Genomic DNA, 15,006 nt, shown 5'->3' with positions numbered 1-15,006 from the left:
ATCGTGTGTTGTCGCGTGTCATTGCGTGGTGTTGTGTGTTATCACGTGTTGTGACGTGTTGTTGCATGTTATTACGTGTGGTTCCGTGTTATTGCGTGTTCCGTGTCCTGGCGTGTCCCAGTCGCGCTCCGTGGCGTGTCCCGTGCTGGGGTCCCCCCTGGGTCCCCCCTGGGTCCCCCCTGGGTGCCCGGAGGGGGGGAAGGGGGGCCCCGCCCCCCAGCTGCCCCGCCCCCCAGCTGCCCCGCCCCCCCCAGCTGCTCTTTCCCATCAGCTGCAGCAGCTGGGGGAGGGGGGGGCACATTCCAGCAATGCATTGTGGGAGCAGCTGCGGGGATGGGGCCCTCCCAGTGCTCCCAGTCCCCCTCCCAGTCCTCCCAGTGCTCCCAGTGCCCCTCCCAGACCCCAGCCCAGCCCTCCCAGTGCTCCCAGTTCCCTCTCAGTCCCCATCCCAGTCCTCCCAGTCCCCCTCCCAGTCCTCCCAGTCGCCCTCACTGTGCTTCCCAGTCCCCATCCCAGTCGTCCCACTGCTCCCAGTTCCCTTCCAGTCCCCATTCCAGCCCTCCCAGTGCTCTCAGTCCCCCTCTCACTGCTCCCCAGTCCCTATCCCAGTCCTCCCAGTCCTCCCAGTGTCCCCCAGTCCCCATCCCAGTCCTCCCACTGCTCCCAGTTCGCCTCCCAGTGCTCCCAGTCCCCATCCCAGTGCCCTCAATCCCTATCACAGTCCTCCCAGTTCCCTCCCTGTCCCCATCCCAGTCCTCCCTGTACCCCTCCCAGTCCTCCCAGTCCCTATCCCAGTCCTCCCAGTGCTCCCAGTTCCCTTCCCCATCCTCCTAGTTCCCTCCCAGTACCCATCCCAGTTTTCCCCGTGCCTCCCAGTGAGTTCCAGTCCCCATCCCACTCCTCCCAGTTCCCTCCCAGTCCCCATCCCACGCCTCCCAGCGCTCCCAGTTCCCCATCCAGTCCTCCCAGTTCCCCTCCAGTCCCTACCCCAGTCCTCCCAGTGCCTCCCAGCATCCCTTCGTTGTCCCCAGGTGCGGTGACCGGGCGGGGCCGGGGCCACCATGGGGGTCCTGCCCCTCCCCCTCCTGCTGCTGGCCGCGGGGACCCAGGCGTCCGGGCTGCAGCTCGACGGCCACCTCGACCTGGGTGAGACCCTATGGCGTGGCGGGGGGCCCTATGGGGGCCATAGGGGCCATATGAGGCTCTGGGTCACCTATGGGGTCCATAGGGGCCACGTGAGGCTCTGGGTCCCCTATGGGCCACGAGAGGCTGTGGGTCCCTTATGGGGTCCATAGGGGCTACGTGAGGCTGTGGGTCCCTTATGGGGTCCATAGGGGCCACGTGAGGCTCTGGATCCCCTATGGGGTCCCTAGGGGCCATGTGAGGCTCTGGATCCCTTATGGGGTCCATAGGGGCCACGTGAGGCTGTGGGTCCCTTATGGGGTCCATAGGGGCCACGTGAGGCTCTGGATCCCCTATGGGGTCCCTAGGGGCCATGTGAGGCTCTGGATCCCTTACGGGGTCCATAGGGGCCACGTGAGGCTCTGGGTCCCCTATGGGGTCCATAGGGGCCACGTGAGGCTCTGGGTCCCCATGTCCCCACATCCCCCTGTGTCCCCATGTCCCCAATGTCCCCCATGTCCCCCACGTCCCCCCGTGTCCCCACGTCCCCATGTCCCCAATGTCCCCCGTGTCCCCAATGTCCCCAATGTCCCCCATGTCCCCCACGTCCCCCCATGTCCCCATGTCCCCAATGTCCCCCATGTCCCCCACGTCCCCCTGTGTCCCCAATGTCCTCAGTGTCCCCAATGTCCCCCACGTCCCCCCGTGTCCCCATGTCCCCGATGTCCCCCGTGTCCCCAATGTCCCCAATGTCCCCCATGTCCCCCACGTCCCCCCATGTCCCCATGTCCCCGATGTCCCCCACATCCCCCCGTGTCCCCAATGTCCCCTGTGTCCCCAATGTCCCCCTGAGTCCCCATGTCCCCCACATCCCCCTGTGTCCCCATGTCCCCAATGTCCCCAATGTCCTCCCATGTCCCCTGTGTCCCCAATGTCCCCCCGAGTCCCCATGTCCCCCACGTCCCTCTGTGTCCCCAATGTCCCCAATGTCCCCCAGGCAGGTGCCGCTTCGCCCTGGGCATGGAGGACGGCTCCATCCCCGACAGCCGTCTCTCGGCCTCCAGCGCCTGGTCCGACTCCACCGCCGCCCGCCACGGCCGGTGAGCCCAGTACGCACCAGTATACACCAGTACACACCAGTATGGCCCAGTACCCCCCCTCCTCCCCCTCCCAGGGCCCCCCAGTGTCCCCATGGTGTCCCCACCTCCGAGTCACCGTGGCCAAGGAGTCCCAGTATGGCCCAGTATGGCCCACTATGGCCTAGTGTCCCCTCCCAGTACTGTCCTGTGTCATCCAGGGTCCCCTGGGTGTCCCCAGGTCCCTCTGTCCTCTCGGGTGTCCCCATGTCCCTGGGTGTCCCCATGTCCCCTGGGTGTCCCCAGGTCCCTCTGTCCTCCCGGGTGTCCCCATGTCCCTGGGTGTCCCCATATTCCCCAGGTGTCCCCATCTCCCTGAGTGTCCCCATGATGTCCCCATGTCCTCCAAGTGTCCCCATGTCCTCCGAGTGTCCCCATGTCCCTGGGTGTCCCTAGGATGTCCCCATGTCCCCTGGGTGTCCCCATGTCTCCGGGTGTCCCCATCTCCCTGAGTGTCCCCATGATGTCCCCATGTCCTCCAAGTGTCCCCATGTCCCTTGGGGGTTCCCATGTCCCTGGGTGTCCCTAGGATGTCCCCATGTCCCCTGGGTGTCCCCAGGTGCCCCCCAGGGACATCCCCATGTCCCCAACCTGGGCCACAACAATGGGGACAGCACCTGGTGCCCCCAGGTGTCCCCACGTCCCCGGTGTCCCCAGGACGTCCCCGTGTCCCCAGGCTGGGTCGCAGCGATGGGGACGGCGCCTGGTGTCCCGCGGGTCCCGTTTTCCCGGAGGAGGAGGAGTTCCTGGAGGTGGACCTGGGTCGGCTGCACGTGGTGACACTGGTGGGGACACAGGGACGTCACGCCGGTGGCCACGGCAGGGAGTTTGCCCGCGCCTATCGGCTGCGCTACAGCCGTGACCGGCACCGCTGGCTGCGCTGGCGGGACCGATGGGGCGCTGAGGTGACCGGGGACCTTGGGGACATCTTGGGGACCTTGGGGACACCTTGGGGACCTTGGGGATGTTGGAGTGTTGAGGTGACCGGGGACCTTGGGGACATCTTGGGGACCTTGGGGATGTTGGAGTGTTGAGGTGACCGGGGACCTTGGGGACATCTTGGGGATCTTGGTGGTGTTGGGGTGTTTGAGGTGACCGGGGAGCTTGGGGACATCTTGGGGACCTTGGGGATGTGGGGGTGCTGAGGTGACCGGGGACCTTGGGGACATCTTGGGGACCTTGGGGATGTTGGAGTGTTGAGGTGACCGGGGACCTTGGGGACATCTTGGGGACCTTGGTGGTGTTGGAGTGTTGAGGTGATTGGGGACCTTGGGGACATCTTGGGGACCTTGGGGATGTGGGGGTGCTGAGGTGACCGGGGACCTTGGGGACATCTTGGGGACCTTGGGGATGTTGGGGTGTTGAGGTGATTGGGGACCCTGGGGACATCTTGGGGACCTTGGGGACATCTTGGGGACCTTGGGGATGTTGGAGTGTTGAGGTGATTGGGGACCTTGGGGACACCTTGGGGACCTTGGGGATGTTGGAGTGTTGAGGTGACCGGGGACCTTGGGGACACCTTGGGGACCTTGGGGATGTTGGAGTGTTGAGGTGACCGGGGACCTTGGGGACATCTTGGGGACCTTGGGGATGTTGGAGTGTTGAGGTGACTGGGGACCTTGGGGACATCTTGGGGATCTTGGGGATGTTGGGGCACTGAGGTGACCGGGGACCTTGGGGACATCTTGGGGACCTTGGGGATGTTGGGGTGTTGAGGTGACCGGGGACCTTGGGGACATCTTGGGGACCTTGGTGGTGTTGGAGTGTTGAGGTGATTGGGGACCTTGGGGACATCTTGGGGACCTTGGGGATGTTGGGGTGTTGAGGTGATTGGGGACCTTGGGGACATCTTGGGGACCTTGGGGATGAGGGGGTGTTGAGGTGACCGGGGACCTTGGGGACATCTTGGGGACCTTGGGGATGTTGGGGTGCTGAGGTGACCGGGGACCTTGGGGACATCTTGGGGACCTTGGTGGTGTTGGAGTGTTGAGGTGATTGGGGAGCTTGGGGACATCTTGGACGACAGTGGGATTCTGGGGATGGTGGTGGGATCCCCTGGGATCTCTAGGAGATTCCTGGGGATCCCTGGGAAGGCAGTGGGATCTCAGGGGACAATGGGATCCTTGGGAGATCCCAGGGGGGTCAAGGGGATCCCTGGGGACACTGGGATCCCAGGGTGTTGGTGGGATCCTTTGGGATCCCTGGCAGGGCAGTGGGATCTCAGGGGACAATGGGATCCTTGGGAGATCCCAGGGGGGTCAATGGGATCCCTGGGGATCCCCGGGGATCCCTGGACTCCTGGAGGGCCAGGAATCCCACGGAGTCACCGGGGAGGTCCCCGGCGGTGGGATCCGTGTCCCCGGGGATCCCAGCGGATCCCGGTGCCGCAGGTGATCGGGGGTAACGAGGACCCCGAGGGGGTGGTGCTGAAGGACCTGGCCCCGCCCCCCGTGGCGCGGGCGCTGCGCGTCTACCCCCGGGCCCCCCGCGCCATGAGCGTCTGCCTGCGCCTGGAGCTCTACGGTTGCCCATGGGACGGTGAGTGGCACCTCGTCACCCCCCTGTCACCCCCCCCACCCCGTCACCCTGTGTGTCACCTCCATCCCACCCCATCGCCCTCCCATCATCTCCCAGTGTCACCCCCTGTCCAGCCCTAGGGGTGTCCCCCAGGGTGGTGGTCCCCCATCCCCATGTCCCCCACCCAACCCCGTGGTGCTCCCCCATCCCCATGTCCCCCACCCAACCCCGTGGTGCTCCCCCATCCCCATGTCCCCCACCCAACCCCGTGGTGCTCCCCCATCCCCATGTCCCCCACCCAACCCCGTGGTGCTCCCCCATCCCCATGTCCCCCACCCAACCCCGTGGTGCTCCCCCATCCCCATGTCCCCCACCCAACCCCGTGGTGCTCCCCCATCCCCATGTCCCCCACCCAACCCCCTGGTGCTCCCCCATCCTCATGTCCCCCACCCAACCCCGTGGTGCTCCCCCATCCCCATGTCCCCCACCCAACCCCGTGGTGGCCCCGTGGTGACGTCCCCTGTCCCCAGCCGGGCTCCTGTCCTACACGGCGCCGCGGGGACAGGTGATGGCCCTTGACCCGGCACCCGTTGTCCTCAACGACTCCACCTACGATGGATACAGCGTTGGCCCGTGAGTCCCCCAGACGTCCCCAGATGTCCCCAATGGTCACCTGCCCCAACCAGCCCCAAGAGCTCCTAAATTGGCCCCAAATTGTCTTCAGCCATCCTCAGGTGTCCCCAAACTGTCCACAACTGTCCCCAGACTGTCCCTGGACCTCTCCAGATGTCCCCAATGGTCCTCAAACTGTCCCCAACCAGCCTTGGCCATCTCCAGGTGTCCCCAAACTGTCCCCAGACTGTCCCTGGACCTCCCCAGATGTCCCCAGTGGTCCTCAATCTGTCCTCAAGTGTCCCCAAACCATCCCCAGGTGTCCTCAGACTGTCCCTGGACCTCTCAGATGTCCCCAATGGTCCTCAAACCGTCCCAGACCACCGTTGGCCATCTCCAGGTGTCCCCAGGCCATTTGGAAGTGTCCCCAAACTGTCCCCAGACTGTCCCTGGACCTCCCCAGATGTCCCCAGTGGTCCTCAATCTGTCCTCAAGTGTCCCCAAACCATCCCCAGGTGTCCTCAGACTGTCCCTGGACCTCTCCAGATGTCCCCAATGGTCCTCAAACTGTCCCTAAGTGTCCCCAAACCATCCCCAAGTGTCCCCAAACTGTCCCCAACTGTCCTCAAACTGTCTCCAAGCGCCTCCAAACTGCCCTTGGCCATCTCCAACTGTCCCCAACATCTCCAAACAGGCTCCAACTGTCCCCAAGTCATCCCCAACCATCCATCACTGTCCCCAAATGACCCCAAAGTGTCCCCAACTGTCCCCAAGTCATCCCCAACCATCCATCACTGTCCCCAAATGACCTCAAAGTGTCCCCAGATGGTCAACTACTGGCTCCAAACAGCCCCAAATTCTTCCCTGCTGTCCCCAACTGTCCCCAAATAGCCCAAACTGACCCCAAATTGTCACCTGCTGGCCCCAAACAGCCCCAAACTGTCACCCACTGTCCCAAAAGAGCCTCAGACTGTCCCCAAATTGCCCCATCTGGCCCCAGTTGTCCCCAATGTCCCCAAAACTGCCTCGATTGCCCCCAAATTCTGCTCTAGATCCCATGCGGGGGGTTCCCAGGTGGGTGGGATGGGAGGACCCAGGGGTCCGGGTGTCCCCCATACCCCAGGTTGCCCCATGGTGGGTGGGATGGGGGGACCCAGGCGTCCGGGAACCCCTTCACCCCCCAACCTGCCCCATGGTGGGTGGGATGGAGGGACCTGGGTGTCCGGGAACCCCTTCACCCCCCAGCCTGCTCCATGGTGGGTGGGATGGGGGGGACCCAGGCATCCAGGAACACCTTCACCCCCCAACCTGCCCCATGGTGGGTGGGATGGAGGGACCTGGGTGTCCGGGAGCCTCTTGACCCCCCAACCTGCCCCATGGTGGGTGGGATGGGGGGGACCCAGGCATCCGGGAACCCCTTCACCCTCCAACCTGCCCCATGGTGGGTGGGATGGAGGGACCTGGGTGTCCGGGAGCCTCTTGACCCCCCAACCTGCCCCATGGTGGGTGGGATGGAGGGACCCAGGTGTCCGGGAGCCTCTTGACCCCCCAACCTGCCCCATGGTGGGTGGGATGGGGGGACCCAGGCATCCGGGAGCCTCTTGACCCCCCAACCTGCCCCATGGTGGGTGGGATGGAGGGACCTGGGTGTCCGGGAACCCCTTCACCCCCCAACCTGCTCCATGGTGGGTGGGATGGAGGGACCCAGGTGTCCGGGAACCCCTTCACCCCCCAACCTGCTCCATGGTGGGTGGGATGGGGGGGACCCAGGCATCCGGGAGCCTCTTGACCCCCCAACCTGCCCCACGGGAGGTTCCCAGGTGGGTGGGATGGAGGGACCCAGGCCTCTGGGTGTCGTCCCCCCCCCCCCCCCCAGGCTGCAGTTTGGGGGGCTGGGCCAGCTGGCGGACGGGGTGCTGGGGTTGGATGACTTCGTGAGGAGCCGCGAGCGACGTCTTTGGCCGGGCTACGACTACGTAGGGTGGCACCGGCCCCCCGGCCCCCAACCCCACGTGGAGCTGGAGTTCGAGTTTGAGGGTCTCCGGGCCTTCCGTGCCATGCAGGTGCCCCGCGGCATGCTGGGATAGCGGGGTGGGGGCCCCGGGGCACGGTGGGAGGATGGGAAAGAGGGTGGCCTAGGGCATTGGGGGAGGGAGGGGCTGGGGAGCAGGGGATGGTGGGCAATGGGTGGCCCAGGGCATCATGGGGGTTTGGGCAAGGGGTCTATCCCGGGAATTGTGGGCTTGGTCGGCCATGGCATGGGTCCATGAGGGGCCACCACCACCTTAGGGTTTGGAACTACCCATTGGAGATCCTTTGGCTTAGCGTCCCGCCCCCTCCAGCTGCCCCAGGGCATCATGGGATGGTGGCCAACACCCATCACCCCCTAGGTTCATTGCAACAACATGCACACGAGAGGGGTGAGCATCTTCGGGGAGGTGGAGTGTCGCTTCAAGAGGAGCTTGGCCACGGCCTGGGAGCCCACCCCGGCCACCCACAGCCTGGCCGGGGCCGTCAAGGACCCCAGCGCCCGCTCGGTCACTGTGCCCCTGGGTGGGCGCCAGGCCCGCTTCATCCAGTGTCATTTCTTCTTCGCTGGGGAGTGGATGCTCTTCAGTGAGATCACCTTCCTCTCAGGTGGGTTCTACCATGCCAGGTGGTCTCCAGACCTCCACCTGGGCCTTGGTATCCTCCCCCAAGGGGTCTTGGGTTGGATGGTTGAGTGATGGGATAGTTGGGTGGGTGATGGGGAGGTTGGGTGGGTGATGGGGTCATTGGTTGGGTGATGGGGAGGTTGGTTGGGTGATGGGGTCATTGGTTGGGTGATGGGGTGGTTGGTTGGGTGATGGGGAGGTTGGTTGGGTGATGGGGTAGTTGGTTGGGTGATGGGGAGGTTGGTTGGGTGATGGGGTGATTGGTTGGGTGATGGGGAGGTTGGTTGGGTGATGGGGTGGTCGGTTGGGTGATGGGGTGGTTGGCTGGGTGATGGGGAGGCTGGTGGGGTGATGGGGAGGTTGGTTGGGTGATGGGGTGGTTGGGTGATGGGGAGGTTGGTTGGGTGATGGGGTGGTTGGGTGATGGGGAGGTTGGTTGGGTGATGGGGAGGTTGGTTGGGTGATGGGGAGGTTGGTTGGGTGATGGGGTGGTTGGTTGGGTGGTGGGGAGGTTGGTTGGGTGATGGGGAGGTTGGGTGGGTGATGGGGAGGTTGGTTGGGTGAGGTTGGTTGGGTGATGGGGTGGTTGGTTGGGTGATGGGGAGGTTGGTTGGGTGATGGGGTCATTGGTTGGGTGATGGGGAGGTTGGTTGGGTGATGGGGAGGTTGCTTGGGTGATGGGGTGGTTGGGTGATGGGGAGGTTGGTTGGGTGATGGGGTGGTTGGGTGTGGGGAGGCTGGTGGGGTGATGGGGAGGTTGGTTGGGTGATGGGGTGGTTGGTTGGGTGAGGTTGGTTGGGTGATGGGGTGATTGGTTGGGTGATGGGGAGGTTGGTTGGGTGATGGGGTGGTTGGTTGGGTGAGGTTGGTTGGGTGGGTGATGGGGTGATTGGTTGGGTGATGGGGAGGTTGGTTGGGTGATGGGGTGATTGGTTGGGTGATGGGGAGGTTGGTTGGGTGATGGGGTGGTTGGTTGGGTGAGGTTGGTTGGGTGGGTGATGGGGTGATTGGTTGGGTGATGGGGAGGTTGGTTGGGTGGTGGGGAGGTTGGTTGGGTGATGGGGAGGTTGGGTGGGTGATGGGGAGGTTGGTTGGGTGATGGGGAGGTTGGTTGGGTGATGGGGTGATTGGTTGGGTGCTGCGATGGTTGGTTGGATGCTGGGATCGCCAGCTGGTTAGCTATTGGTTCACCAGTCCGAGGGTGATCAGCTGGTTGCCTGTTGACCAGTTAGTTGGATGATGGGGTGACTGGTTAAATGGTTTGAGTCGTCATGTGATTGGTTGGTGAGTTGAAGGACAGGTTGGTTGGCCAGTTGGTTAACTGGTTAACTGGTTAGTGGCTTGACTGGTTAGGTAACTCGGTTAGTTGGTTGGATTAGGTCAAAGCTGGTTGAGCGATTGCTTGGTTGAGGGTCAACCATCCCGTGAGCCGGTTGGTTGGCCTGTTGGCCAATAAGAAGGCGGTTTGTTTAAGTGGGTTGGTTAACGGGTTGGTTAATGGGTTGGGGGCCCCGGCCACCGCCACCGCCCTCGTTAACTACCTCGTTAAGGCGCCGTGGGGCTTTCTCCCTGCAGATGTGGTGGAGGAGGTGGTGGGTGCCAGCGGGTGGCCCCCGGCCGCCCCCCCTGACCCCTCGGCGGTGGCCATGGCCATCCCTGAGGACCCCTGGCACGGGGACATGGCTACCAACCTCACTACCCTGGGTAAGGCGGGGCTTAATGGGGCGGGGCTTAATGGGGCAAGGCTTAACAGGGTGGGCTCTGAGGGGGCGGGGCCATGGTGACACCCCCGCCCCTCATGGCAGCCCCCGGGGAGCCCAAGCCAGGGCAGCCAGTCGCCAAAGCCGACCACAGCCACACGTCCATCCTGATTGGCTGCCTGGTGGCCATCATCTTGCTCCTATTGGGTGTCATCTTCCTCATCCTCTGGCGGCAGTACTGGAAGAAGATACTGGGGAAGGTGAGTAGGGGAGTGGGCTTAACTGGGAGGAACTGGGCACCTGGACATCTGAGTCCAATGCCCAAGCTCTGGGATGTGGTGGGGTCAACTGGGAGGAACTGGGCGCCTGGACATCTGGAACAGTGCCCAGGGTCTGGGAGGGTGGTGGGGTCAACTGGGAGGAACTGGGAATGTGGACATCTGGATCCAGTGCCCAAGGTCTGGGACGTGGTGGGGTCAACTGGGAGGAACTGGGCACCTGGATGCCTGGGTCCAGTGCCCAAGCTCTGGGAGGGTGGTGGGGTTAACTGGGAGGAACTGGGAATGTGGACATCTGGATCCAGTGCCCAAGGTCTGGGACGTGATGGGGTCAACTGGGAGGAACTGGGCACCTGGACATCTGGGTCCACCTGAGGGTCCCGCCCACAGGCCCAGCGGCGGCCGTCGGAGGACGAGCTGCGGGTGCAGCTCTCGGTGCCAGGTGACACCATCGTCATCAACAACGCGACGGGGGCGACGCGGGGACCCCCCCGCTACGAGCGCATCCCCCCGGGCCAGGGCGAGTACCAGGAGCCAACGCGGCCACGGCCATCGCTGCCCCCGGCCCCCCCTGGACCCGGTGAGCGGAGGAGGGAGGGAGGGAGGGATGGAGACCACATGGGGATGGAGGGATGGGTGGAGACCACATGGGGATGGATGGAGGGATGGAGCCCACATGGGGGTGGAGGGATGGATGGAGACCACATGGGGATGGATGGATGGAGGGATGGATGGATGGATGGAGACCACATGGGGATGGATGGAGGGATGGATGGAGACCACATGGGGATGGAGGGAGGGATGGATGGATGGATGGATGGATGGATGGATGGAGACCACATGGGGATGGATGGATGGATGGATGGATGGATGGATGGATGGGTGGATGGATGGGTGGAGACCACATGGGGATGGAGGGATGGATGGATGGGTGGAGACCACATGGGGATGGATGGATGGATGGGTGGATGGATGGGTGGAGACCACATGGGGATGGAGGGAGGGATGGATGGATGGAGGGATGGATGGATGGATGGAGACCACATGGGGATGGATGGAGGGATGGATGGAGACCACATGGGGATGGAGGGAGGGATGGATGGATGGATGGATGGATGGATGGATGGAGACCACATGGGGATGGAGGGAGGAATGGATGGAGACCACATGGGGAGGGATGGATGGATGGAGACCACATGGGGATGGATGGAGGGATGGAGACCACATGGGGATGAATGGATGGATGGAGACCACATGGGGATGGATGGATGGATGGAGACCACATGGGGATGGATGGATGGATGGAGACCACATGGGGATGGATGGATGGATGGATGGAGACCACATGGGGATGGATGGATGGATAGATGGATGGATGGATGGATGGGTGGATGGATGGGTGGAGACCACATGGGGATGGAGGGATGGATGGATGGGTGGAGACCACATGGGGATGGATGGATGGATGGAGACCACATGGGGATGGATGGATGGATGGATGGATGGATGGATGGATGGGTGGATGGATGGGTGGAGACCACATGGGGATGGAGGGATGGATGGATGGGTGGAGACCACATGGGGATGGATGGATGGGTGGAGACCACATGGGGATGGATGGATGGATGGATGGATGGAGACCACATGGGGATGGATGGATGGATAGATGGATGGATGGATGGATGGGTGGATGGATGGGTGGAGACCACATGGGGATGGAGGGATGGATGGATGGGTGGAGACCACATGGGGATGGATGGATGGATGGGTGGATGGATGGGTGGAGACCACATGGGGATGGAGGGAGGGATGGATGGATGGATGGGTGGAGACCACATGGGGATGGATGGATGGATGGATGGATGGATGGATGGATGGATGGGTGGAGACCACATGGGGATGAGTGGATGGATGGGTGGAGACCACATGGGGATGGAGGGAGGGATGGGTGGATGGATGGATGGATGGATGGAGACCACATGGGGATGGATGGATGGATGGATGGATGGATGGATGGAGACCACATGGGGATGGATGGATGGATGGATGGATGGATGGATGGATGGATGGATGGGTGGGTGGAGACCACATGGGGATGGATGGATGGGTGGATGGATGGATGGATGGATGGATGGGTGGAGACCACATGGGGATGGATGGATGGATGGAGACCACATGGGGATGGATGGATGGATGGATGGATGGATGGATGGAGACCACATGGGGATGGAGGGAGGGATGGATGGATGGATGGATGGGTGGATGGGTGGAGACCACATGGGGATGGAGGGAGGGAGGAAGGGATGAATCGATCAAGAGACAGATGGATGGGTGGATGGGTGGATGGAGACCATATGGATAGGTGGAGACAACTTGGATGAGTGGATGGATGGAGAGATGGATGGATGGATGGATGGAAGAGGGGATAGAAGGCGACCATATGGATGGATGGATGGAGGAAGGGATGGATGGAAGGAGGGATGGAGGGACACCATACGGGGGTGATGGATGGATGGAGGGAGAGATGGATGGATGGATGGAGACCACATGGAGATAGATGGAGACAACTTGGATGGAGGGACGGATGGAAGTGACATATGCATGGTTGGATGGATGGAGAGATGGAAGGATGAAGACCACGTGGGGATGGAGGGATGGATGGAGACCTGGATGGACGGAGACAACGTGGGGAAGGGGGAGAGGGAGGGAGACCATCGTGGGGAGGGAGGGGGGGGTGGGTGGACCCCACGTGGAGCTGGATGGAGACCACGTGGATGGACGGGTGGGTGGAGACCGCAGGACGAGGGATGATGGAGCCCACGTGGCCACCAGGGTCCGTCCAACCCCCCCCATCCTCCTCCCACCTTGGGCCTGGAGGCGGGGCAGAGCCTCCTGACCCCGCCCCCTTAACTAATCCCACCCTCCATCCCCCGCAGCAGCACCCCTTGCCAACCCGGCCTATCGGCTCCTGCTGGCCACCTACGCCCAGCCAATGGGAGGGCTTGCTCGGGCCCCAGCTGATGGGGCTAAGCCAATCAATACAGATGGTAAGGGCGGGGGGAGGAGGGGGAGATGGGGAGCCCCGCCTCCAACCTCCCTTGGCCCCACCCTCACCCATGACTGGCCCTGCCCCCTTTGGGGAAGCCCCTCCCTCTTTGGGTGAAGCCCCACCTCCTGCTGGTGTAACCCCTCCCTTGCTGAAGCCCCACCCCTTTCCTGAAGCCCCACCTCTTCTTGCCAAAGCTCCTCCTCTTTTGGCCTTACCCGTGCTGTAGCCCCGCCCCCTCCTGGGTTGATTTAGCTCATTGTTTTAGCTCCTCCCCCTTGGTATAACCCCTCCTCCTTTTGCCACATCCCCACCCCCTCTTGTTGTAACCCCGCCCCTTCCAGTGCCCACCCCTCCTGCTGTAGTCCCCCCCCTTTTGGTGAAGCCCCACCCCCTTGGAGAAGCCCCACCCCCTGGGTGTTTCCCTGCCCCTCCCACTCTAGCCCCGCCCCCACTGACACCCCTCCCCCGCAGGTGCAGCAGAGCCCGAGGGCGGGGCGGGGGCCTATGCAGAGGCTGACGTCACCGGAGGCTCCGCCTATGCCATGGCTGGCCCCGCCCCTGGCCCCGCCCCCAGCCCCGCCCTCCCTGCCTTCCCCCGCCGGCGCCTCCGCTTCCGTGAGAAGCTGGGGGAGGGGCAGTTTGGAGAGGTAAGTCCCGCCCACCCAGCACAAGCCCCACCCCTGGAGTGAATGGCCACGCCCCCATTTCACACTGTCCTGCCCCCTCTTGCCCTTCCCCTCCCTTTGGACACAAGCCCCGCCCATTTGTCTTTGGCCTCGCCCCTGGGTGCTGGCCACTCCCTCTCATTACAGGCCCCACCCCCATATGCCCAACTCCACCCCTTTCATACTGTCCCCACCCCCTCTAGAAGCCCCACCCTCTCCCATAAGTTCCCTATTCAGGGAAGCCACACCCCTCATCTTAACCACGCCCCTGCAGAAGCTCTACCCCTATTGACCCCCACCCAAGCCCCACCCCTGGAGTTAAAGCCACACCCGCATGTGTGAAGCCCCGCCCCTGGGCATTTAACTCTGCCCCGCAGGGGTTAGCCCCGCCCCTGGGGAGTTTAGCCCCCACCCCTGGGGAGTTTAGCCCTGCCCCGGGACGTCGAGCCCCACCCCAGGAAGTCGAGCCCCGCCCCAGGGAGTTGAGCCCCGCCCCCGGAGCATTTAGCCTCGCCCCTGCAGGGGTTAACCCCACCCTCGGAGCATTTAGCCCCGCCCTTGGAGCGTTTAGCCCCGCCCCTGTGGGGGTTAGCCCCGCCCCTGCGGTGTTTAGCCCCTCCCTGGGGGCTCGGCCCCGCCCCGCGCTGAGGCCCCGCCCCCCGGCAGGTGCTGCTGTGCGAGGTCGAGGACCCCCAGGCCCTGCCCCCCCTCTCCCGCCCCCCCGACCTGCCCCGAGGGCGCCCCCTGCTGGTGGCCGTCAAGGTCCTGCGCCCCGACGCCACCAAGAACGCCAGGTAATGGGGGTGGGGGGGGGGGGGTGGGCGGGGCGTGGGGGGGGTGGGGCGGGGCGTGGGGGTGGGCGTGGCTGACGGGGGCGCAGGCGGGACTTCCTGCAGGAGGCGCGGACCCTGGGGCGCCTGCGGGACCCCAACATCGTGCGGCTGCTGGGGGTGTGCGCGGGGGCCGGCCCCCTCTGCATCATCACCGAGTACATGGAGCACGGCGACCTCCACCAGTTCCTGGGGGGGCCCCGCGGCCCCGCCCTCAGGTAGGCCACGCCCCCCTCTCCCAGCCCCTCCCCAACCCCACCCCCCCAACACGCCACCCCCTGAATCTCCACCCCCGAAGCCCCACCTCCCGAAGCTCCTCCCGTTCCTCTTTAGCCCCGCCCCTTCCGCTTCAGCCCCGCCCTCCCGCTTCAGCCCCGCCCCTTCCTCTTCCACCCCAGGCCACTACAGCTCCCTCCTTCCCCCCCCCACCAGCCCCTCCCCAC

At 63.9% G+C, this 15,006-nt stretch overlaps 1 protein-coding gene across 1 annotated transcript; it reads left to right on the top strand.

Annotated features, from left to right (window-relative positions):
• Positions 1-1,061: 1,061 nt before the first annotated feature.
• Positions 1,062-14,781, top strand: LOC142077606 (epithelial discoidin domain-containing receptor 1-like; the record flags this gene model as incomplete). Its single annotated transcript, XM_075139536.1, has 14 exons — positions 1,062-1,146; positions 2,120-2,222; positions 2,935-3,163; positions 4,649-4,796; positions 5,306-5,408; positions 7,264-7,450; positions 7,778-8,024; positions 9,617-9,745; positions 9,847-10,001; positions 10,410-10,599; positions 12,959-13,066; positions 13,540-13,715; positions 14,400-14,527; positions 14,614-14,781. Coding segments are annotated over exons 1-14 (2,156 nt in total), but the record flags the coding sequence as incomplete, so codon positions are not given.
• Positions 14,782-15,006: the final 225 nt, after the last annotated feature.

The sequence above is a fragment of the Calonectris borealis genome, unplaced genomic scaffold (assembly GCF_964195595.1).
Source record: "Calonectris borealis unplaced genomic scaffold, bCalBor7.hap1.2 HAP1_SCAFFOLD_327, whole genome shotgun sequence".
Taxonomy (NCBI): domain Eukaryota; kingdom Metazoa; phylum Chordata; class Aves; order Procellariiformes; family Procellariidae; genus Calonectris; species Calonectris borealis.
This window is presented reverse-complemented; position numbering and strand designations above follow the sequence as displayed.